Below are 22,489 nucleotides of genomic sequence, written 5' to 3' on the forward strand. Positions count from 1 at the left end.
CACAGTGATAAGTGAGTTAAGGCCTATTCATAGTCTGGATTTTCGGTGGTGAGCTGACCACCGGAGCTGGAATAACGTTGAGCGGTGGTGAGTAAAAACAGAGAGAAGGGCTGGAGCGGTGGCGGTGGTTTGCTCTTCACCGCGGCTCGTGACGTCATGTTGTAGTTCGGCGGTCACCTAACCACCGAAAATCCAGACTATGTATGAGCCTTCAGCACTCACCCGAACACACCTGTTTTTACTAACCACCAACCTTTAATTATCACCTAAAACTTGAGTATGAAAAGGCCTTTAGGGGGCACGGTGGCACAGTTGGTAGTGCTGTCGCCTCACAGCTAGAAGGTCCTGGGTTCGATTCCCGCTCGGGACGCTGTGGGTGCTGGCGGCGTGTTTCCTCCTCCGCGTCATCAGTGCCCATACCCGAGGTGGGGTTGGCGAAAGGGCCTTTCTGTGTGGAGTTTGCATGTTCTCCCCGTGTCCCCTAGGGTAGGTACCCTCACAAAAAACATGCAGTAATCCTGGTCTCTAAACCGCCTCCCCCTGGCCAGCCGGGGCTCCTGATGGAGGGGAAAGGAACTGGTTGGAATAACGTGTTCCTTCCACGCGCTACGTCCAACCAGGGAAACTCCCCCCTGTCAGGTGTAAAGGAGCAACTTGGACACTCAGGCATGAAGGAAGCATGAGTTCAAGTCCGTTGCTCTCCCCATGTCCCCCATATATGGGAACTAGGTTGGCGGAGGGTGTGTAGAGCCCAGGATCACATTAGATAATTGACACAGGGGTGAAAAATGGGTTACAAAATCGTGGGATAAAAAATTAGAAAAAAAAAGAAAAGGCCTTTAATCCCTATTTTATTTTTTGGTTCAACAAGTGAGGTCTATTTTTGAAAAATGTCATCTTGACAAATCGTATCTTATGACACAATAAATTCCATATGGGGCCGGGGGTCAAATACAAATTTGGGGCGACTTGACATGAAAAGATTTTAGAACCATACATTTGGCGGGACATGATCATGTTTAAGTGTTTCTGAAACAAGGTTCATGACAAGGACCCTCAAATTAATACATGTAGCCATGGACCACCATCTGAAAATATTCAGTGCCAGGCTGCCAGCCATGCACGGTACAAAATTTGTTTTGTTAAAATGTAAAAAAAAAAAAAAAAGGAATACCCAGCTGGGCCAGCCTAGCGGTCTGGGCGCCTATGGCCTGGCGGCGTAGCAGCAGGTTCAAGTCCACGACTTTTGCTGCGTGTCACCTCCCCATCTCTCTCCATTTCCAGTCACACTACTGTCTACCTGTCAAAAAAGGCATAACCCCCCCCCCCACACACACACACACACACATATATACATTTTTTTATTTATTTTTTACACGTTTCACACCCGTGAGGTTGTTGGTCTGCTATTTACAAATATCTGAGGGATAAACAAATTTTGATCGGGTCCCCATGGAACCACTGCGTGGTTACGAAGCAGCCGTCACGTTAGACAAATTAAGCGCACTCTCTGAACGTGTAGTTTTCTCGTTTTCAGGAACCAGGAAGTCGTTCGTGGACTTCTGCTTTGGCTTGATTAAAAAAAAAAGACACCCAAAAAATTGCAAAATGAGCCGAATTTATAATAACACGTCGTTACAAAACAAGCCAGTACACAATGAGAAAATAAACGGTGTTTGGTCTCCCTCCGCATATGAAAGGTAGAGTGGCAAACCGTGTATAGTTTCCAGTGTTTGTCCTACTGTTTACTTGTAAATCAGTTGACAAATCTTACTACTGCTGTTGTTGACATCATTCATGTCATGACATGTGATGCTCTTGGTGAATTGACCACATATAGGACTGGAAACAATCCCATATAGGGCTTTTTGTGCTTTTTGTGCTTTTAAGCTAATCGTACTACATTTGCAAACTGATAATAAACTAAGTATTTGTTTTCCTCCTGCTAGTGGACCAGGCGTTCTTCTAGAAGGAAAACTGATGGATGTTTCCAGACATACTGTTAACGATGTCGGCAATCAGAAGGTAACGTTAGCCTACTGCAGTGCTTTAGCTCATTCGTGTTTTTTTGTTTTGTTATCAAACGCATCAAATCCAAAAGTTTCATTCAAGATAAATAGTTTTTGCCTAAAGTCAAAGATTTCTAGTCGTTCATAATAAATAGAGCGGTGCCCGTTGGGGCAAGTCTCTGGTCAGTCACTTCTTTTCGTGTAACACACCCAAGCCTCAGTCAGCAATACGTCATTATACGTCTACAATAGAATTAGCAGTGTTAAATCAAGCTAGCGCATATGGCGTCAAATCAACAGCAGTCCTGAGCTAGCCGGAATACATTCTAAAAGAGGATGAACAAATTGACACAGAGAACAGATATGCCTTTGCTCTTTAGTCCATGGCCGAGAGCAGTGTGTTTATTTTCACTTCCTTATATACACAGATCACATGATCACGTGATGCTCTCAATAAAGGTATAGATATAAATATACATAGTGATATATATATACAGGCAATTAATGATAAAGGTATAGATATAAATATACATAGTGATATATATATACAGGCAATTAATGATCATACATTCCAACAAGCAGCAGTTTGTTATAATCAATATAGTGTTCGGTATGTCTCAATAACCACTACTCATATAGGTACATTTAGCATGTTTAGAACCAATATTCATGGGCATATCGTCTCATTTAGACTGGCACTGCTCTAACATGGACACCTGTGTCAATCAATGAGGTGCCGCCCACTAACCAATAAGAAATGCAAGTGGAACCCACTAAAAACTGGTACATTTGCATAGTATTGTATATGTCTGATGAATTGAGTACAAAGGACCCCATTGGAACCAGAATAGTGCTTTATTGGGTGCTTTAATCCTATTAGCATATCTATTATTGAACTGTACTTTCCTGTGATTGTCTTTGCAAACTGTTATATTCAACCAATCAATACTGCGATGTTACCAGCAAACCTAGCCTTGGTACCCAGGCTTTTATTACATGTTATTGTTTTGCTGTTGCTGCCAGCAGGTGCGCTTCTATGTGCTGTACATCAAACCTAGGCGGATCCATCGGCGGAAATTCGATGCCAGTGGAAAGGAGATTGAACCAAATTTCAGTGACACCAAGAAGGTTAACACTGGCTACCTCATGTCCTCCTTCAGTGAGTTACTGTGACCTTCAGGGCGGGCTGACACCCTATATTAACTACGTTTAAGTGTTCACACAGTTTGACGTGTTTATCCGGCATTGTAGGCGTATTTGTCATGGCAGATCTGACCTGTACTACTGTCTCTGCAGGCATCTTATTGCAAAACTCATGTAGACCTGCCTCATGTAGATATGGAATCTAATTGTAACTAACCATAACTGTACCACCAGTAAATATCTAAACTTTGCCCTAACATAAACCTTGCATTAGAGTCCTCACTATGCTTGTGAGGAACTAAATGTGTGTATTATTTGTGTTCGTCTTATTCTGCGTCATACAGAGGTGGAGGCTAAAGGGGATTCGGACCACCTTACAGAGGAGCAGCTGTCGGCGATGGTGAACAAGACGGAGCTAGTGGAGATAACGGACAAACACCGGCCGAGCGGTGCCATGGCATTCTGGTACCCTGAGGCAGAGATGGACAAGACAGAGTTGGAGACCGGACAAGATGTCCGTCTGAAAACCAGAGGAAATGGCCCTTTCATCTGTGAGATTTTGGTTGCTGTCGGCTGTCCTTTTTTTATGTTATGTTTTATGTTGTGTTTTTTTATGTTCAGAATATAAAATAATGTATAATCATGCTCACAAATGGCTGTGTTCTCCGCTTCCAGTCTCCTTGGCGAAAGTGGATGGGGGAACAGTGACCAAGTGTAATTTTGCTGGAGATGAGAAGGCTGGAGCATCGTGGACAGACAAGATTATGGCCAACAAAGGAGAGGCAGGCAACATGCAGAAACCTGGAGAGCAAGGCGAGGGGGCAGAGGAGGATGAATGGGTAACGACCACTCTAACTCAAAGATAAGATGTGTCTACATCAGATTTTATAGAGGGTATGCGCATGCATAAAGTGAGTGGCAAATCGAGTGGTAAAGTGAGTTAACGTTGTTTAATGCAATCAGATAGGATTTTTCTGTTGGGATGTATGGACTGTCAAGGCCAGAAAGTAGTTTTTTGCCACTCAGACATTCCCGCATAACTTCTGGGTATGATGATGTCACGCGCATAACCTCTATAAAAATAAATAAATATTTCTCTACAGTAATGATAAAGTATTTGTATAGATACAATGTCATCGATGTTTGCTTGTGATATGGGATTGATTATATCCTTACTTGGGTGGGGGTAAATAAGAAGACGTTGTTGATTAGTACAGTATGTTTAGTAGTTTTGTTACTGTGTCTTCCAGGATGATTGAGAACGTATTACGCGGCTGCAGCTGTCCACCAAACATCCGGAAGGTTTGGCCCTGTCCGTCTTCGGTGATGGACCCACATACCTTCACTCCAGAACTGGCCAGCGTCTTTGTCTATGGGATTTGTTCCCTACTCTTCTATATGGGACTGAAGCCTCGTGTGCTTTCATCTATCTTTCTTGGATTTGATCCGTATGCTTGATAACCTGGTCTTCATCTAATTATGTGCCACTGGGGGGCAGTACTTACGCACTCTTTCTAGAACATCAATCAAATTCAGAATCTAGATTGAGACTAGAGGATGACATTTTTTCGGGATTCCCGCGGGATGGAATACAAATTTGTATTAATCTCGGGATTGGGACGCCAGGGACGGGAATGAAAGGTTAACGGGAGTGGGCAGGAGCGGGAATGACATCAATTAGCCTCATTACCACAGATGAACTATTCCTGCTGCCATATCGTTGGAATTAAAGCCGCATGAAACACAGTAATCGAAAAAGATCACAAAATCCATTTCCTTTCCTAATGACTAACGTAAAAACAAAACAAACGAGAGCGGGATGGGAGTGCGAGTAATTTTGAGTGGGAGTGGGATGGGATCAGACAAGTCTTTCTACCAGGAGTGGGACGGGGTGTTTTTTTTTCTTTTTAACTCTGGTCCGGGATTGGGACCAGATGGGATTTCTGGGAGTGGGATGGGACGGGAGTGGAAATCCACTCCTGTGTCAGTCTCTAATCGAGACTGTTTTGGCCCCTGAGCGTGCACACGCCCACCCTGAGCGTGCACACGCCCACCCAGTAATGTTTGTAAACAAGCATCCCATCTGTCTGTGTGTCTCCTAGTTGTTGTGTACCAGGGAGACGATAAATAACTAACTTGTAACAATAGATATTCCAGGCTAGTCAGTGAGAAAAGATGCCACGGCACGGCTGTGTTCGTCAGAGACAAAGACAAGACCTTTATAACTATTAGAGAAGCTTTGTTTGCTTAAAATTGAGCTGACAAAATTGTTTTTTATATCTTTGCCATTGTTGCAGCTTGTGAGCACGTGTCAATAATGATTTGCTTTTTCAACACTCTTGAGAGTATTCTAATGTATGAACAATCCTTACTACAGGTTGCACATACTGTATACTGAAGGCTATTGACACTTAAAGGGTATTTGTGTAGGAAAGTCATGTAGATTTTCATATAAATAACACATTTAACAAATGTTTTATTACAAACATTGAATCTTTATTATCATATACAACAATATACTATATATTAATATATGATTGTTTTATTGTCCTTCTGTCCTTTGGTAATTGACTATGACTTTAAGCAGCATAATAGTTAACTGTCAAATTCTAGTCCAGCAGCTGGGTAGTTTTTTTTTGCTATTCGCAAATTGCCAATAAAGCAGATATCCAAGTTACTGTGGCTAGTTTCATTAAATATATAATATATATATATATTGCTTGATTTATAGTTAAAAAAATAATATACTTTGTACTAATGTGCTATTATACAATGGAGCTGGATTTTTGCTATGATCCTGTATAGAGCGTCGCAGTCCCGCCCCCTCGAGAGAGCCGAGGGGGGCGGAAAGTATTTATTTAAAGACGTTTACGCCGCGGACAAAGCCAACTCTGGTCGTGACAAATCATGACAACAAACAAAATTTTTCGGGCTGAACAAATAATTAGAAAGAAGAAGAAAACGCTTTTTATTGTTGTTTTTCTTCTTTGTAATTATTTGTTTGGTCCAAAATATTGTGTTTGTTGTCATGTAAATAAACGTTTTGAAATGTCTATGGGAAAAATGCATTGGGAACTATTTCCTGGGCCTGGCTGGCATCGTCATGAAAGGGGGCGGGACTGCGACGCTCTATTGGTTGCAACAAAGTGTACTGCTGAGTTGGTAGTTTTGATGTAGAAAACAGTTGTCTCTGGAATGCCAGATTCTTTCATGACACTATGGAGTATCATAAAAAAACAAGTATTTTTCTATTGCATTCACATTGTCCCTCACATGATCTTAAAATAATAATTACAAAACAGTTGCACACAGGTTAGAACCAGGTCCAGGAATATTGTATGATATTTATGTCTATGATATTTGTGTGCCCATGATATTATTGTCTACTTGTATAATGCAAAAAATCTGTTTAAAGCGATTCATATTTGCTACATCAGTTCCTTTTGATTTCGTAGCGTTGATTCTCCTGAGATTTAATATGTGGCCAAAGTCACTTCCAGAAAGGTGCTCCTTCTACGAGGCGGATTCCTTTTGGAACCATTCCAGGACTGTCTGCTTGTTCTCCTTGACCCACGCTATGTTGGCTTCTACAAGCTCTAGGGCGACTTCCATGTACCTGCCGTCTGTGATGTTGGCTTCCGTCTGGAACTGCTTCACCTGTGGAGACACGTACACAACACCGTTTAATGTAGGGACCCAAACACTGGGTCCCATGTGTGGGTCCCTACATTTTGTTTTTAATATAATCTTATTTAAAAGGATTCCAAAAATTGAAAAAAATAAATCATTAATTTAAAACAAATTCAATAGCCGATCTATTTTCACTAGTTTGGGTCCCGGGACTCCTGAGCAAACGTCTAATTTTTCTTTTGGGTCAGCAGTTTTCTGAAAAACCTATCAAACTCTTTCATGTCAAGGACCCCCAAAATTATATGTATTTGGCTGTGGACCCCATCTCAAAATAAATTACTTTCGACAAGCTTGTACCATGGCACAAAGTGACGCTTTATGAGCTTGTATGTCTGATATTTTTGAATAGCCAAAGAAATCTAAAATAACAGGTGCTTTCCTGGTTTTAAACAAATTAATAATAACAGTGACATCCAGTACAAAAGTAATGGAAGGCTGAGCTAATGTTCATTCATGTTTCCTTGCCTCTTTCTCTCTCACATGACCCAAGGAGCGTGTGAGATAGAAAGGACTTTGATAGCTTAATTTGATGTCGGTGCAAGTTCATGATATCAGTCAAATACCTCATAAAGTTCAAATTCTGTTGAAAAACTTGATGAAACTTCGGCAACCAGGCAGTGAAGGCACACGTTTCTATGAGAGTGGGACAAAAGCAAGGACAATTTAATCATTTGAGTATTTCACTCACAAATCCAGATAATTCGATTTGTATGAATTAATTCTAAGTGAGCTAAAATAACAAAACAACGGTGCTGCATAATGTTTTCATTACACAATGTTTTCTGCTCATGACCATGTGATTAATTAATAATGACTTCATATTACTGGAATTGGAGTATTTGTACATCTTTCAAACATAAGAATTATGATCATAGTGTATTTTGTACTGTATGTGTATGAGTGCATGACAACAGATGTCCTTTATGTCATAAGTCATAGAACAGCATAAATCATGACATGTAAAAGGTAATTATGATGGGATCAAATATTCCTAGGGAATACAAATAAATTGCAAAATAAAAGGGCTGTCACAGACATAGATCTCTATTGGCAGCCATGATGGGGCTTGTCAACTTATCTTACTGTAACCACACCTAAAATGAAAAAAGATTTGGCAAAATAGCAATAAAATGTTGCTGCGTAGAACAGTATAATAATTCAAAGCTCAGAACGGGACACTGTTTTTCAACTCCCTGGTGATAATGCAATGGGGGTGATTTTCTTTTCCTTTTCAATAACAAGTGATAAGCACAGATTGGATGAGTGGACCTTTGGACCTGATGAGGCTAGTGTCTAGGTTTCTGACCAGCCACTTGATTATACTGTTATTTTATGGCTGCCAGTAGCTAATTCAAGTCATCTGATTAGGTTTCTGCTGTTTCATGACTCAACTGAATTACCTTGGAGGCTTTTCCTGTAAGTCCTGTCCATTTTTCACATGTGCATTTCCTTCACACTTTCCCTTGATATAGTTGTATCACATGTTTCCCCCAGCAACGGCTACAGTAATGCAGGGCATACAAGGTTTTCTAGCTGCAATAAATATTGAATATTGTTTTGGCTGTCTAATGAAACTAGTCTGAACTAGTCTCCCAGACAATTATTCCACAATCTTCCAATGCTATATAGACAGCTATTATCTTGCGCCACCACAACCTATTTACCATTTTAAAATAGTTTAAATAGCTGAACAACCTCACGTGTCGATGTAGATTGGCTAGTTTAACTATTTAATTTTTGTTTTTAAATAGTAAAAAAAAAAAAAAGAGACAAATAAGTTTAGGGATAAGGGTGGCACAGGATAGGGCCCAGACTGAGTCAAAGGTTGTCATCTTTCATTATTTCCATTCAAGAAAATATATAGAAAAAAACATAATTAATTTCCATTTCTGCTAAGCAGCAACCTAGATATGCTTTGCCTAATTTGATCTAATAGTAGGGTGAATTTATAGGACTGCAAAGACAAAACGGAAGTGGGAGAAATAGGTGGATATTGGCTGAACCGCTTCGGCACTTCTGATGCACGGCGGAGGTATTTGAAAGTTGTGCGAGCCAACCATAGAGTATGGAGCCAACAGTCTGTCTCGAGAGACTACTACTGGACCGACCTGATGATATATGAGCCTCTGTCTGAGGAGTTCCCCCACACACATTGCAACACAAAGACCAATATAAACAGCCTAACTAACTGACTGAAAACCTCAACAAACACCATTCACAAGATAGAGAAAGCACTACTGCAACAATAATACATGTCTTCAAGCCTAAATAAATGTTACCTCTTTGAACCAGAAGTGGCAGGAGAGATAGCCTAAAAATGCACTGCCATGAATCAACTGCACAGTTGGGACTATTGGTTTGTGGGTCTCAAGGCGTTCTGTGCAAAGGCGTTCTGTCACGATTATGGAATTTCCCTTGGCGATTTACGATTTCATACTGTTTTTGGCGTTGAACGCCGTAACATAATCAAAATCCCATTTCTATTTGGCTACTGAAAAGAAGCAGATCTACAAGCTCACAACGTGTCTCAGCGTAATGCGTTGTGAGCTTGTAGATCTGCTATTTTCAGAGCGCAACACCTGAGCGCAACCACACATAGTTTTAGTCATCATGGCTTATTTTAACTTATTTCCGGTCAGTGATTTATTCTTCCTTTCTTTCGTCATAGTTTTAGTCGATGAAATCAACACTGCAACCTACTCGGGCATCTCAGAGTAGCGAGCTCTGATAAAGTTCCAGGCCAGGGCTAGTCCTGCCTCATTCTTCGCTACACTCATGACGATGTCGTGTATAGCCAGCTTCCGTATCATCTCGGTGTCCAAAGAGTACTCCAGGAATCTGTAAGATAAGGAAGGCAAGGCTGTGGATTTAATATTCTCTAGTTGAGTCAGGGTGTCTATCATGTTATCATGGAGGAGTCTGCAGGGCTGGTTGTTTACATAGGTGAACGCTAAACAGTACCGTCCACTAATATTGACATAATTCCAGTGTCGATCACATGACCTACAACAGGGATCCATGAACACCAATTTGATTAGATGTAATGTTTTAGTTACGCCTGTCCCCGGTCAGAGTCACAGCTAGGACTGATGTGATTGGGACTAAAGGTTAGTGCAGTGGCGTCATTTCAGCAAAAGTGGCAAATTACCGCATATAAGCTTTGCCTCTTTTTTGGCCTATTTTCCTCCATTTTTGTGGTTATATGAAGTTATTTGCCTATTTTTTGGGGGCATATTCTCCGCCGAATCCGCTGGCCTAACACAATCAGCAACCTGGAACTGTGGCAGCGAACAAGCCAACACCCTGTGGAAGAAGACGCTGGCGATAGATTGGCCACACCCTTCGCAAGCCTGCATCTAGTATCACAAAATACACCTTGTTCTGGAACCCACAAGGGAGAAGGAAAAGGGGCAGACCCCCCCCCCCCCCCCACACACACACACACACACACACACACACAAATCCAGTTGGTTACTGTGCAGCCTCAAAGTTACGGGGCGGCGAATGAACACGTACGGTTTTGTAACGATCAGGATTATGCTGATCTTTCTCACCTGTTGAGTAGCCAGACCTTCCTGGTACAGCCGAGAGCGGACAGGTACACTTCTTGCTCCAAGATTTCAGTGATGTTCTGGAAGCGCTTCCAGAGAAACTCCCATTCGGCCTCCCCGCCCGCAGCCACGGCATGGCAGTAGATGGTAGAACGCAGGTCGGTGTCGATTCTGAGACACGCACGCAAACGCGCGCACACGCACACGCGCACACACACACACAGTCGCACATCATCGGGGGCATGAACTTGCATACATATAGACCGGCATAAACATCAGTGGTGGAAAAAGTACTCAAAGTTTTTTTTACTTTAAAACTCTTTGGGTGCCAGGGGGTGGACACCAGTTTTGGTCCTGGGTGCCACTTTTCCCATTATAAATAAAAGAAAGAAAATGTAATTCTATTGTGCATGTAATGTGCATGTCATAACCTGCACACCAGATTAGAGGAATTTTCAAAAACATGGATTCAAAAAAATAATAATAAAAAAAAATATATATACAAAAAAAACATACATAGTGATATCGGGCTCGTCTTAACGTCCCTGGCACTTACACTGTAAAAAGTATCAATAATGCAATATAGAAATACTCTGTTACGAGCCAAAGTCCGGAATTCAAAATGTACTTCAGTAAAAGTACAAAAGCATTGGTTTCAAAACGGACTTAAAGTACCAAAAGTAGAATGTCCTGTTTCAAGTTTTCAAATGTATAAAAATCTTTTGAAAAAGACATATCTACAAGCTCACAATGCATCGCGACGCAGTGTGAGCATGTAGATCTGCTATTTTTAAATGCCCAAAATGAAGTGTAGTTAATGTATGATTTGTAATAATAATCAAAATCTACAACTAGTAACTAAAGTTTTCAAATAAATGTAGTGGAGTAATAGTACAATATTTGGATCTGAGATGGGGTGGAATAGAAGTAAAAGTATTAGAAATTACTACCACACTAAAAACACCTCAAAATGTTACTTAAGTACAGTACTTGAGTAAATGTACTTAGTTACTTTCTACCGTGACTGCACATACACATACATGCATTGCACATCATGGACATGAACTCACATCAATAGGCCTACGTAAACATGCAGATGCAGGCACACATGCATGCACAGCACATAGACACGAGTGTGCATGTACACTACGCACATTCACTTATGTTGCGGCACACGGTACACACACCAAGACCTTCAACGATTTGCCAACGTCTCAACGTCCCTTTGTCAAAGAAGAACAAAACAAAATATACAACAGGTCGTTTCGAGGAAGCAATCTGATTGGTTAAAACAGCCTTCTAGCCGTGCTTCAAACCAGCATCATGGAACACCAAATTAAAACAAAGAATTCAGCCGTGTTGTTCTTCCAGAGCGCAGCAGACTCAGTGGCTAGGCTAGCTATTTTTGTGGTCGTAGTGGCTTCATCTGTCATTAACAAATTATGATTTTCTTTTTAGCGACCATCTTAGTTTTAAGGGTAACTGTTGTATAATCGCAATATTACACTCGAGGGTGTGCGTTACTGTCATTAATGGCACTTCTGTGCTGCTTACAGAACTCACCTTCGGCTCGTTCTTGCAGCAACGCAGGCGCCCGGCATGCCATTGGCCCATTAATGACAGTAACGCACACCCTCTCGTGTAATATTGCTTAAATGCAACAGACCCAATATTACGAAAACACTAGATTATTCGTTCCTCCATCACAAGAAATCAGAGAAACATATAAGCTTAAGTGGAATTCCAAATCAGTACAATATCTGGCGGGGCAGCCATTACAAAAGGAAGAGATGAGTTATGAAACAAAATACATACCTATTAGATCGTGAAATTAAAAGAGATATTGAGAGATGGTCAGTTCTTAGTTTGGACCTCATCTCCATGATAGAGACAGTTAAATTGCAAAGACGTCTGTATTTTTCAATCCTTGGCAGTGATGGTACCCAAAAAAAAAACTATTCATGCAATGGGATCAGTGCTTATCAAGGTTTATATTGGAAGGGAGGGGTAAGAAACCTAGGATTAGATATGAAACTCCCCAAAGATAAAGGATGTATGGCTTTGCCAAGTCTTAAGGAATATTTCAATGCCGCTAAAATTCGGATTCTGACATGCTGATGCAGTGCAGAATATGTTGTGAGTTTGGAGGATATTGAAATACAAATTTGAAGGATCCCAGGTGCAACATGTAACGGCAAATAAGGAACTACATTTACAAGTGAAATAAGGAATCTAGTGGTTAAAACTGAAATTCTTGGTTGGGTGTCGCATTGGCATTATGATTGATCCTGATTGATATGGTCCTATATTCCCGATTTAAAACAATGGACACAAACGGACATGCGTATGCGTAAGTACAATGGTTGAGAATGGGGAGATCCAGAGCTTTGAAAACCTAAGGGAGAAATATGATCTGGGGAAGCATGATTTCCTTTGATACTTACAGGAGAGGGACTATTGTGAGAAAGAGATAAAAAAAACAGATTAAATTAACGAGTTGATTAGGATTAGGAGTAATGCAAAAACAAAACGTGCTGAGTAATCTCTGCTCTTTATCCAGGTTTGATGGCATGTACAGAAACTTCAACTTTAGATTAAAGAGAAGCGGGGAGGTACAAATTACTAATGAGGAATGGTATAATATACAGCATTAAAACAGCCACTAGCTCTAGTACATGGAGAGAATTCAGTTGGAAGAATATTGTTAGATTTTGCATAATTCCAAAGACTAGGGGGGGGTATCTATCTGCGCAATAATCATGTTGGAGGTTGGTGCTGGGCAGATGGACCATGAATTCTGGAGCTGTCCAAAAATTGAACAATATTGGGAGAATGTATGGTTGGTGATAAATAAGATACCAGATTATGAGATGTACCAAGAAACAAAACAAAAAACATGTGTGGTTAATATTGGTAACTGGAGCGCTCAGCACCAATACCATTACCTACTACATATTTTAGGGTTATGGGAGAATTCAAGAATACATGTGCTTTGGAACATGGATGTAAAGTATGTTAAGTGTAAAGTATGGTAAGACCAGCTAACTGAATCCACATAAGTTGTGTAGGCAGCCTAATTGATTGTTTGTCTGTCTGACTGACTTACAAAATTAGGCAACTTAAAATACAGTGTAAAATATGACGTTAGGATAAAGTTAGGCAAATCAAATATTTGGTTGTTGTTTACTTCGTGTGGGTTATTTGAGTCAGTGAAGGGAGTTCATGCTGTGATGAACATCTTCAGGTGATTTTTAAGTGGGGTTCGTACCTATTGATGGAAGTGGTCATCCAGTCCTTAAATTGGTTTGTGGCCATTTCCACGCATTCAGGCAGTTCACTGCCGCACGCCGTCTCGATAGCAGTGATCTGCAGGTGCCTGGGAAGGGAAGAGATGATATCTTTCTATAATCACGGTTGAAAACTGATCCATAATGATCCAATTATAAAAAATGGCAAGATTTAGATTGAGCGTGTAGATCGGCTATTTCCACAATTTTGTTGTACGACATATATAAGGTTTAAGTTGAATCCATTCAGGACGGGAACCCCTTTTGGTGTTTTAAGCCTAATGGCATACTTTAGCCATTGAAAAATAGCAGATCTACAAGCTCATAGCACGGCACCGAGTGCAGCGCTACGAGCTTGTAGATCTGCTATTTTTGAAAATCGTGAAAATGTGGCGCAAATCTTTGAATATACATTCTTTCAGAGCGAACGTTTTTAACTCAAGATCTTTGCTTCTGGGGCGGTCCCTGGAAAAACATATTTTCAGACGTGGGTCGGCGGCCAATTACATATATTTTTGGGGGTCCTTGACATGAAAATGTTTGAGAACCACTGACATAGACACATGGGTTTTAACCCTGTGAGAACCACTGACATAGACACATGGGTTTTTCTGAAAACTGTCATGATTTAGAAGACATTTGTAGAATGGAGCTCAGGTCTAAATGGTTAACGAAGACAGACTGAATGGGTTAACAGGCTTACTGTTCTGGGAGGTTAAGAGGAGGGACAGTGCAGTTGAGACAGTCTGTGTCATTCCTCTGGACGTGGTAGTACAGGCCTTTCACCTGCTTCCGCAGATAGGCCTGTAGAAAGAAACCGCTGCACATCAATATCCAAGCATATAGTGCAACAAGACAGGAACAAACCATTGTACCACTGGTTCCCAAACACTGGGTCAAATTGTTACGGGTCCCTTTATTTGTGGTTTACTACATTTTGTTTTCAATGTATAATAATAATAATCAAATAACATTCCCCAAAAAAAGCAAAAAAAAACAACAACAAACAAACAAACAGTACAAAGTAATTTCATCATGAATAAATAAGAGAAACATCTAAGAAATTTCATAAATTAGAAAATGTTTAAGAAGTAGTGACAATTAAATAGCCGATCTACAAGCTCACAAACCGGCACGAAGCAACGCATTGGAACCTTGTAGATCTGCTATTTTCACTAGTTTGGGTCCCGGGGAGCCGTCTAATTTCGTTTTTGGGTCACAGGCTGAAAGGTTTGGGAAGGAGCATTTTGGTGGAATATTACCCGTCTTATTATTATCGTAATTATTATTTTCATTTCATTTTTACGATGTCAAAATAAAAAAATATATTATTCTGATACCCATCCGGTACATTACATTACATACTGTGTGTGTGTGTGTGTGTGTGTGTGTGTGTGTGTGTGTGTGTGTGTGTGTGTGTGTGTGTGTGTGTGTGTGTGTGTGTGTGTGTGTGTGTGTGTGTGTGTGTGTGTGTGTGTGTGTGTGTGTGTGTGTCTGCTAGCCTGGAAACCAGACAAATCTGCCACAAGACAAAATCAGTTTGAATTACATTTCGCTCACCCCAGAGTTGTGGGTGACCAATCAGAGCACGCTATTCAAAGTGAGCCTTTTTTTGCTGTGACATTGGAATTTGTTTATAACCGCCTCTTGGGAATGAATCTTCCACACCGAAGTTCCAGACTAATATCTACGCAGTGATATTAGTCTGGCAATTTTGAGTTTGAACTGTTGCCCTCAGGTCGTCGGCTGAGGGTGCTCCACTACAAAGACTAATCGGTTCAAACTATCCTTTGTCCCGGCTGCTATTCAGCTGCTGAACAGCACATAGCACTTTATTTTTGCCTCTTTCCACAGATTGCGCACTAATGCACTTTTGCTGACGCTGCTACGTTTGAATGTAATGAATCCTGTCTCTAGTGCCTGTTAGGATTTAGTTTGTAATGAGCATGTTGAATGTCGTTTGATGCATGTATTTTTACTATTACCTGGCTGCAAACCAATTTCCTGCAAGGGACAATAAAGTTAAACCAATTTCCCACAAGGGACAATAAAGTTAAACCAATTTCCCGCAAGGGACAATAAAGTTAACTGTGAACTTTGAAACCTTGAATGCCAGGCTATGTGCGTGCATGTTTGTGTTTCATTGCACGTGCCTGCATAGGTCCATAGACCTCAGAGCGGTCAAACATCTTTTTGAAATATCGAAGGTTGGTCACTGCAGTCTTCCATGGAAGGTACTCTCTCTCGTTACGAAGGAACCGGGTAGCATTCAACGCCAGTGTTACATTCACCACTTTTTTCCTGAAGAAAGCAAGGATCAAATGTATTGTTCTTTCCACGTGCTAGGGGTGCAACAGTTAATCGAGCTAATCGACACTCGCAATATGTTATTTCCGTCAATCAACGAGTGACCTGAAAATGTTACTTAATTAACGCTGAATGATGAAATCAGGCTTTCGTCATAACATTAAACCTTTAATTAATCTAATTCCAACCACGAGGTACATGCATCAGTCATAGATCAGTGTTTCTCAACCTGTGGGTCGGGCCCCGGGCCCCAGGAGCGTCCCCCCGGGCCCCAGGAGCGTCCCCCCACATTATTTGTTGGGGGTCCCCAGATGACAATTTAAGGACTTTTAATATACCTAATACATAGCCTGGGCACCATTTCATTTCGGGTATATGATCCGGTCGGGAGCGGATGATATCGTTACGTCATGTTGTAGTATTGTTTTGTAGTCGACAGGCAGGAACAATCAAACGGAACTTCCTTTTCCCTTAAACCGATTTTTCTCAATAAAAGCTGCAGGCTACGAGAGCTTTTATTGTTATTCTTCCAGTTTGAGGGAAAAGGAAGTGCCGTTTGATTGTTCCTGCCTGTCGACTACAAAACAATACTACAACATGACGTAACGATATCAATCGCTCCCGACCGGATCAAACGGCACAGAGACCAGGCTTTCCTCCGAGGTAGAAAGCCTGGTGAGGCGAGGTTACTATTTAAAAAAAGAAAATAAATGAAATTTAAAAAGACCATTACTGCATCAAAAGTAACCAACAAACTATACTATACACTGATCAAACATTGGCCAAATTGTCAAATTTGATAAGAAAGAGGCAAACATTGTGAAAATAGCTGCTCTACAACCAAGCGAGGCGTTGTGAGCTTTAGAGCAGCTATTTTCACAATAATTATCTGTGGAAGTCAAACAAAATGTAATGCCTGCAACTCCTTTTTTGGGGGGGAGGGGGGGAGGGGGCTGCGCAGAACCACTGTGAACTAAAAGGATAGTTGTCAAGGGTCAATACTTTGCCAGGTTGAATGTGTCACCAACAAGTTGTCCTCTGTTGATGAGTGGGATGACCTGCAAACAAAACAAAGCCTGAATCCATGTGGCCACGTTCATTTTAACAAGCAGAAGCACCTATGAAAACGAAACTTTTTTTGTATTGATTTTTTTTCATAACTTGGCCTTAAAGATTATATACACCCGTGTGAATTGAGGGCCGCTCATCATCGTACATCTTTTTTTTTTTTTTTTTTAAGAGAAAAATCCACAAACATGCAATGACTACCATGAAACACACCTACTGGTAATTATATGTATGTACCATGTACCTGTAATATGGAATGTGGAATAAAAAATTATAAGAAAAAATAATGGTGGTCCCTTATTTGCCAAGGGTTCCCACAGACATACATATGCCTTTTTGCTCAGACACATACTGTAACACACATAACAACGTAAATTCTCCGTTCATTGTCAATGGCATTGTAAATGTTTGTTCAGACAACACAAACATTAGTTCTTCGTTCATTGTCATGGCATTTTTAATGTTTGTTCAGACAACACAAACATTAAAGCTGTATATAGGAGGGGCTAGCGTACTTCAATAATTGTGTTTTTTGGCCTTGATTTCCTAATGGTTGCAACAAAAACTGTTGCAACTCTGTTGTCCAACCGAACATATAACATCTGTCAATGTCATGGCTGTTATGAACTGAACTGGGCGTCGATGAGACGTACCACCATTTGCTATAATGTATTATTATAACTCTTTCTGGATGCATGGCTCTGCTATGAGTCTATTTCTCGTAGATTAATCGCTTGGCCCTTTTTACAAGACATATTTCCCCCAATCCTTCCAACAAAATGACAGGTTGATGTAGTATAACCTACATGGGCTAGAGTGCATGTGCATGTACTCTATCACCTTTATAAGCTATAACCTAATCTTTAACAGTAGTCTACGGAATCTCAAAATGGGTCTTTTCTTCATTTAAAGCAACAGATTAAAACACAATTTGATTTATTTTTTAAACTTTCAGTTCCTGTCCTTCAGGATTGTTCATCATCTACACAGGGAAGAGTCTACTGATCACAAATGGCAATGCTGATTTACTGTATAGACTTACAGTTAGGTTACGTTCCAGCTGAGCAAGGAGCAGGTCCCAGTTTTCTGGATTGTAGTTGACTTTGTAATATCCAGCAACGTTGATATTGGCCAAAATCCACTCCCCATCCTTGGAGATTAATTCATCCTTGATCACTGCTCAGAAAACATATAGGAGGAGTCATAACAATAGGGGGACTGCAAACTGTGAAGTTATACTGTAATCCATCAATCCTGACAAATGTTGCTTCATTTCTCTTGCGTTCTTCTCCTTCACTATGTACTAGATTGTGTAATCGTGGAAGTCTAACTAAGACAACATCATCCCTTTTGGTATTTGTTCTGGTGTTGGAGCAGAACACTGCCAGGTACATATATCTTACCTGTGTCACTGGTGAGCATGAACAGAGGAGGTGCAGATGTTTGTGACCCGAATCGAATCGGGACGTGCCACACGACACTGAACAGAACAGAACAGAACAGAACAGAACAGAACAGAACAGAACAGAACAGAACAGAACAGAACAGAACAGAACAGAACAGAACAGAACAGAACAGAACAGAACAGAACAGAAACAGAAACAGAGAAAAAAATCAATGAAATAAAATAAAATAAACTAAGGGGAGTTGACATGCAACACAGAAACGACACAGCCCAACTGGTCAACGATTAACCACTCTTACCCTTGTCTTTCTTTAGCCCTTTAAACCCTCTATTCTAAGTGAAACCAATCTGGGAACCCATAGGCAAAACAAAGGAAAAACAGCGCCCTCTTTTGAGTCAAGAGTCTGTCTCGAGAGACTAAAGTGAAACAGACCTGAGTTGGCTGTGTACTTGGGGCCCTATCTTGCGTCAGGTGCACTTTATCCGTAATTTGGGGATTTATCATTGTATAAGAGGCATGCCCCCATAATTGGCTATCTTGTGCCACAGCCTAAATCCTTAAAACATCTCCGCCACCTGTTACATTGTTTGGTAAAATTACAATCACAGAGATTTTTGGAAGAATTTTTGACAGAATGAGACCGTAATTCGCATTACGGGTGGTTTGAAGAGGCACTTTCCGTTGTCCTAAACCTGTGTGCATAAGATAGCAATTATAGGGAAAGCGCATCAACACGCCTAGTACAGACACACCTCCACCCGCAAATAAAGGTGTAGGCATTACCGCAAGATACCGTTTACGCATAGTGGAAGCTCCTAAGTGCATAATTCACGGATACTGGTTAATGTTTAGGCATGGCATATGTTAGAGCCCAATGTCTGTTCTTGTTTGCTACACCAACATTTTGGTCTAAAGTCTAAATGGTCTGTTATGCCTTTTTCTTTTGTTACCTTGTAGGCCATAAACAATAAGAAAACCATAACCATAAAAAACGCATAAAAAAGAATCATGACAATATCGTGGATCGTGATACTGCTTGAAAAACAACCGTGATACCCTAAGGCGATATACTGTATTTCACAACGCGTCGCAACATGATGCGTTGTGAGCTTGTAGATTGGCTATTTCTGGTGAATGATCTCCACAGAATATGGCCACTGGAGGTAAAGTGGTTAGCGAAAATAGCAGATGTGCAAGCTTCCAATGCATGGTGATGCGTTGTCGTACATGGGACTAACTTACTCAGAGTCCTCTACAGAGGACTTCTGGCAGACCTCTCCGCTCGTGGTGTTGATGGTGATGATAGGATAGCCAATTTGATTGGTCCAGGAATCCATCACTTCAGCGACCTTGGTGTGACCGCCATCTTCGACTACTGCCTGCAAACATGTCACCAGTGCAATGGCCATTCAAATCGTATTAGTTACAAGTCACTGAATCTCTGTCAAAACATTGAGTGTGTGACGCAGTGTGTGAATTCACTCAGGAATGACCTCTGCAACATATCGTTAGTCCAGGTGTGTTAGATGTTTGGTAGGCTATATTTCAACCAATGAGACGCAACATCAGTAGAATGGGTTTGGGAACAGACGCCATGAGACAAAACATACAATACATTTTTTGTTTTGTCATTTCGAAGGGTAAGTGTATTTGTCTTATTAGTAACAACAACGCAGCAGTGGTCAAATGAGGGAACTCGGAAAGACATCTTGTGACAAACCACAAATCATTTGTCGAGACAAATAAGAAAGAAAAGGGAAGCAAAATCTCAGCCATATTCATGTTTAGCATACATGAAACTGAAGCAACAACTCTCGTGGTCAGACGTTCTCTGATGTGATATTTGTCACGGACTCACTGCACACACTCGTATGTTACGGGTTGGGTGACTGTTGACCGGGATGAGTAGGATGGAGGGAGGTACTACGTCCTCCACAGCAGAGGGAGGCATTGACCCTCTAGGGCTATAGGCCACTGCTTCCCAAACCTTTCAGGTCGAGACCCAAAAGAGAGATTTGACCCGGACCCCAACTGGTGAAAATAGCATCTAAATTGGGCCAACTGAGCACTGTGTAGTTCACTGTCGGCTAGAAAGGTGTTGCAAAATTATTTGTGGCTTTTCTCAGTTCACTGTCTGCTAGAAAGGTGTTGCAAAATAATTTGTGGTTAGGGACCAGTCGAAATTTAGAAAAGGGGGCCCTGGAGGAAAATAGGGGAGGGCCATGTCTTTTTAATTTTAGTCAGAGGGAGGGTGAGCTAATTTTACTTCGAGTCCAAGGGAGGGTGATCCAATTTTGATAATAAAATAGTCCGGGTTTTATAATACTACAGCTTTTCTGAATTAAAGTACAACTTTGGTCAACGATACCCCTCTGTTGCTTTCACTTGGTTCTTCCCAACAGGACCGGTTTTCATTGTTCCCCCTATGTCAATCATTGTGCTTGGCCTATCCAAGTGTGTAAGTACACACCACAACACCAACCTTTCATTAGCTTCCATAGCTTGCTGTGTTAGGCATTATACTATGAGACCATTGTCTGCGTTGACCGTGAGTTCAAGCCTCACAGCGGATGGTGATTTTTCGCGATTTTTGCGGTCACTTTATTTTCTCACATATTAAAAACGCTAGCAGATTAAAGTTAGGAATAAATAATACTCAGGTAAATGTGATATTAATTAATAGGGGAGGGTGATTCCTTTTTGTTTAATCACCTGGGGAGGGGACTGGATTTTTATTTTCATTCACAGGGAGGGTGATGGTATTTTATATCAGGACACATACATTTCCTCCAGGGGTACCCCTATTTAAATTTCAACCTGTCCCTTAGTCAGGAAGTGTAGTTCCCTTTCTATTCTTTACCTTCGTTGTGCAACGTCGTTGTGATGAATGAAATACTTAAAATATTATATTGCTGACGGCACTGACACACATCTGAGATTTCACTTCCTTCGTTCCTTTTCTTACTTCTTTGCATTGTTAATAAGTAGTAGTATTCTAGTACTGTGGTTTGTTTTGTGTTGTTCCATTTGGCTGTTTTAAACAGACCCGAGTTGTATTGGCTCTGTACCTTTTTAAGGAGGGAATGGGGGATGATTACAAGCAGGATGCCGCTTTGTGGTCTGCAACTAGGGATTCATAATGAAATAGATACAAATGGTGACTTGTGTCAAATAATGAAACAATACCTTTTGTAAATAATGCCACAGGTCTGCACTCGTGGCGGTCTGATATTGGAAGGCCTTCAGATACATCTAAAAACAGAGAGGGAGAGGGAGAGGGAGAGGGAGAGAGAGAGAGAGAGAGAGAGAGAGAGAGAGAGAGAGAGAGAGAGAGAGCAGGGGGGGGGGGGGGGTCAGAGCAAAATCATTGATCACAGGATTTCTGCAAATTAGTGGTAGACTAAAGCAAAAAAAAGATTGTGTCCTAGAGCTAGTATTTGTAACACATTAGGACATTCTGTACATTCATATATGCACATTAGTTGTGCACATTTGTGTGACACACAATGAAAAGCAGTGTGTGCTTACATTGACTCCCTTGTCGAATGTTCCTTGAGTGAGTAGGTCTGCGAGCATCCTCAGAACAAGTGCTCCCTGACAGAGAGAAGGCAAAATACGATGAGTCACTTCATAAGCATATTGGTATTTGAGTGTGTGTGTGTGTGTGTGTGTGTGTGTGTGTGTGTGTGTGTGTGTGTGTGTGTGTGTGTGTGTGTGTGTGTGTGTGTGGCCCACGGTTACGACTGTGGAGGACGCGCTTTGTCACCGGTGCAAGACTGCTGACTTGCGAGGTGTACTGACCCTGTTGTACACCATATACAGAGACTAAGCCTAGTCCTGACCACCGTTGTGTGAACAAATATGGCAGAGACGCTGCTGAGTGACATTCTTGCTGTATCATGATTCCAAGACATGTGTCATCGTTTGTGATTGTAACATAACTGCACCCGTAGTGTTTGGGTCCTTGACCCTCCTTGTGCATTTTCCTTTGTGTGGACATAAATAAATGTGTGTGTGTGTGTGTGTGT

General features: G+C 41.1%; 2 protein-coding genes across 2 annotated transcripts in view; one reads left to right on the plus strand and one right to left on the minus strand.

Annotated features, from left to right (window-relative positions):
• The first annotated feature begins 1,459 nt into the window (after positions 1-1,459).
• Positions 1,460-5,928, plus strand: arpin (actin related protein 2/3 complex inhibitor). The gene is made up of 6 exons (XM_079500557.1): positions 1,460-1,700; positions 1,950-2,025; positions 3,036-3,168; positions 3,497-3,703; positions 3,828-3,991; positions 4,403-5,928. Exons 1-6 carry the CDS (start codon positions 1,609-1,611, stop codon positions 4,409-4,411), a joined length of 681 nt encoding a protein of 226 aa, XP_079356683.1. The 5' UTR covers positions 1,460-1,608; the 3' UTR covers positions 4,412-5,928.
• Positions 5,870-22,489, minus strand: part of LOC306924003 (aminopeptidase N-like) — a gene marked incomplete at its 5' end in the record, with an annotated part of 34,494 nt that continues 17,874 nt past the window's right edge. Inside the window, 14 exons of the mRNA XM_079502346.1 lie at positions 5,870-5,930; positions 6,273-6,809; positions 7,406-7,475; positions 9,543-9,680; positions 10,397-10,564; positions 13,662-13,769; positions 14,384-14,484; positions 15,834-15,981; positions 16,990-17,063; positions 18,098-18,231; positions 18,459-18,535; positions 19,704-19,840; positions 21,648-21,713; positions 21,990-22,055. Coding sequence (XP_079358472.1) covers positions 6,666-6,809; positions 7,406-7,475; positions 9,543-9,680; positions 10,397-10,564; positions 13,662-13,769; positions 14,384-14,484; positions 15,834-15,981; positions 16,990-17,063; positions 18,098-18,231; positions 18,459-18,535; positions 19,704-19,840; positions 21,648-21,713; positions 21,990-22,055 — 1,431 coding nt within the window. The 3' untranslated portion in view covers positions 5,870-5,930; positions 6,273-6,665. The remainder of the gene's footprint in view (positions 5,931-6,272; positions 6,810-7,405; positions 7,476-9,542; positions 9,681-10,396; positions 10,565-13,661; positions 13,770-14,383; positions 14,485-15,833; positions 15,982-16,989; positions 17,064-18,097; positions 18,232-18,458; positions 18,536-19,703; positions 19,841-21,647; positions 21,714-21,989; positions 22,056-22,489) is intronic.

Source organism: Electrona antarctica, assembly GCF_951216825.1.
Source record: "Electrona antarctica genome assembly, chromosome: 5".
Classification (NCBI taxonomy): domain Eukaryota; kingdom Metazoa; phylum Chordata; class Actinopteri; order Myctophiformes; family Myctophidae; genus Electrona; species Electrona antarctica.

Excerpts from the sequence above, each read along its gene's own strand:
- arpin (XM_079500557.1), top strand. The coding sequence starts at position 1,609 with ATGAGCCGAATTTATAATAACACGTCGTTACAAAACAAGCCAGTACAC. Across the intron at positions 2,026-3,035 it reads ACGATGTCGGCAATCAGAAG|GTGCGCTTCTATGTGCTGTA; the intron begins GTAACGTTAGCC and ends TGCTGCCAGCAG. Across the intron at positions 3,704-3,827 it reads AGGAAATGGCCCTTTCATCT|TCTCCTTGGCGAAAGTGGAT; the intron begins GTGAGATTTTGG and ends CTCCGCTTCCAG.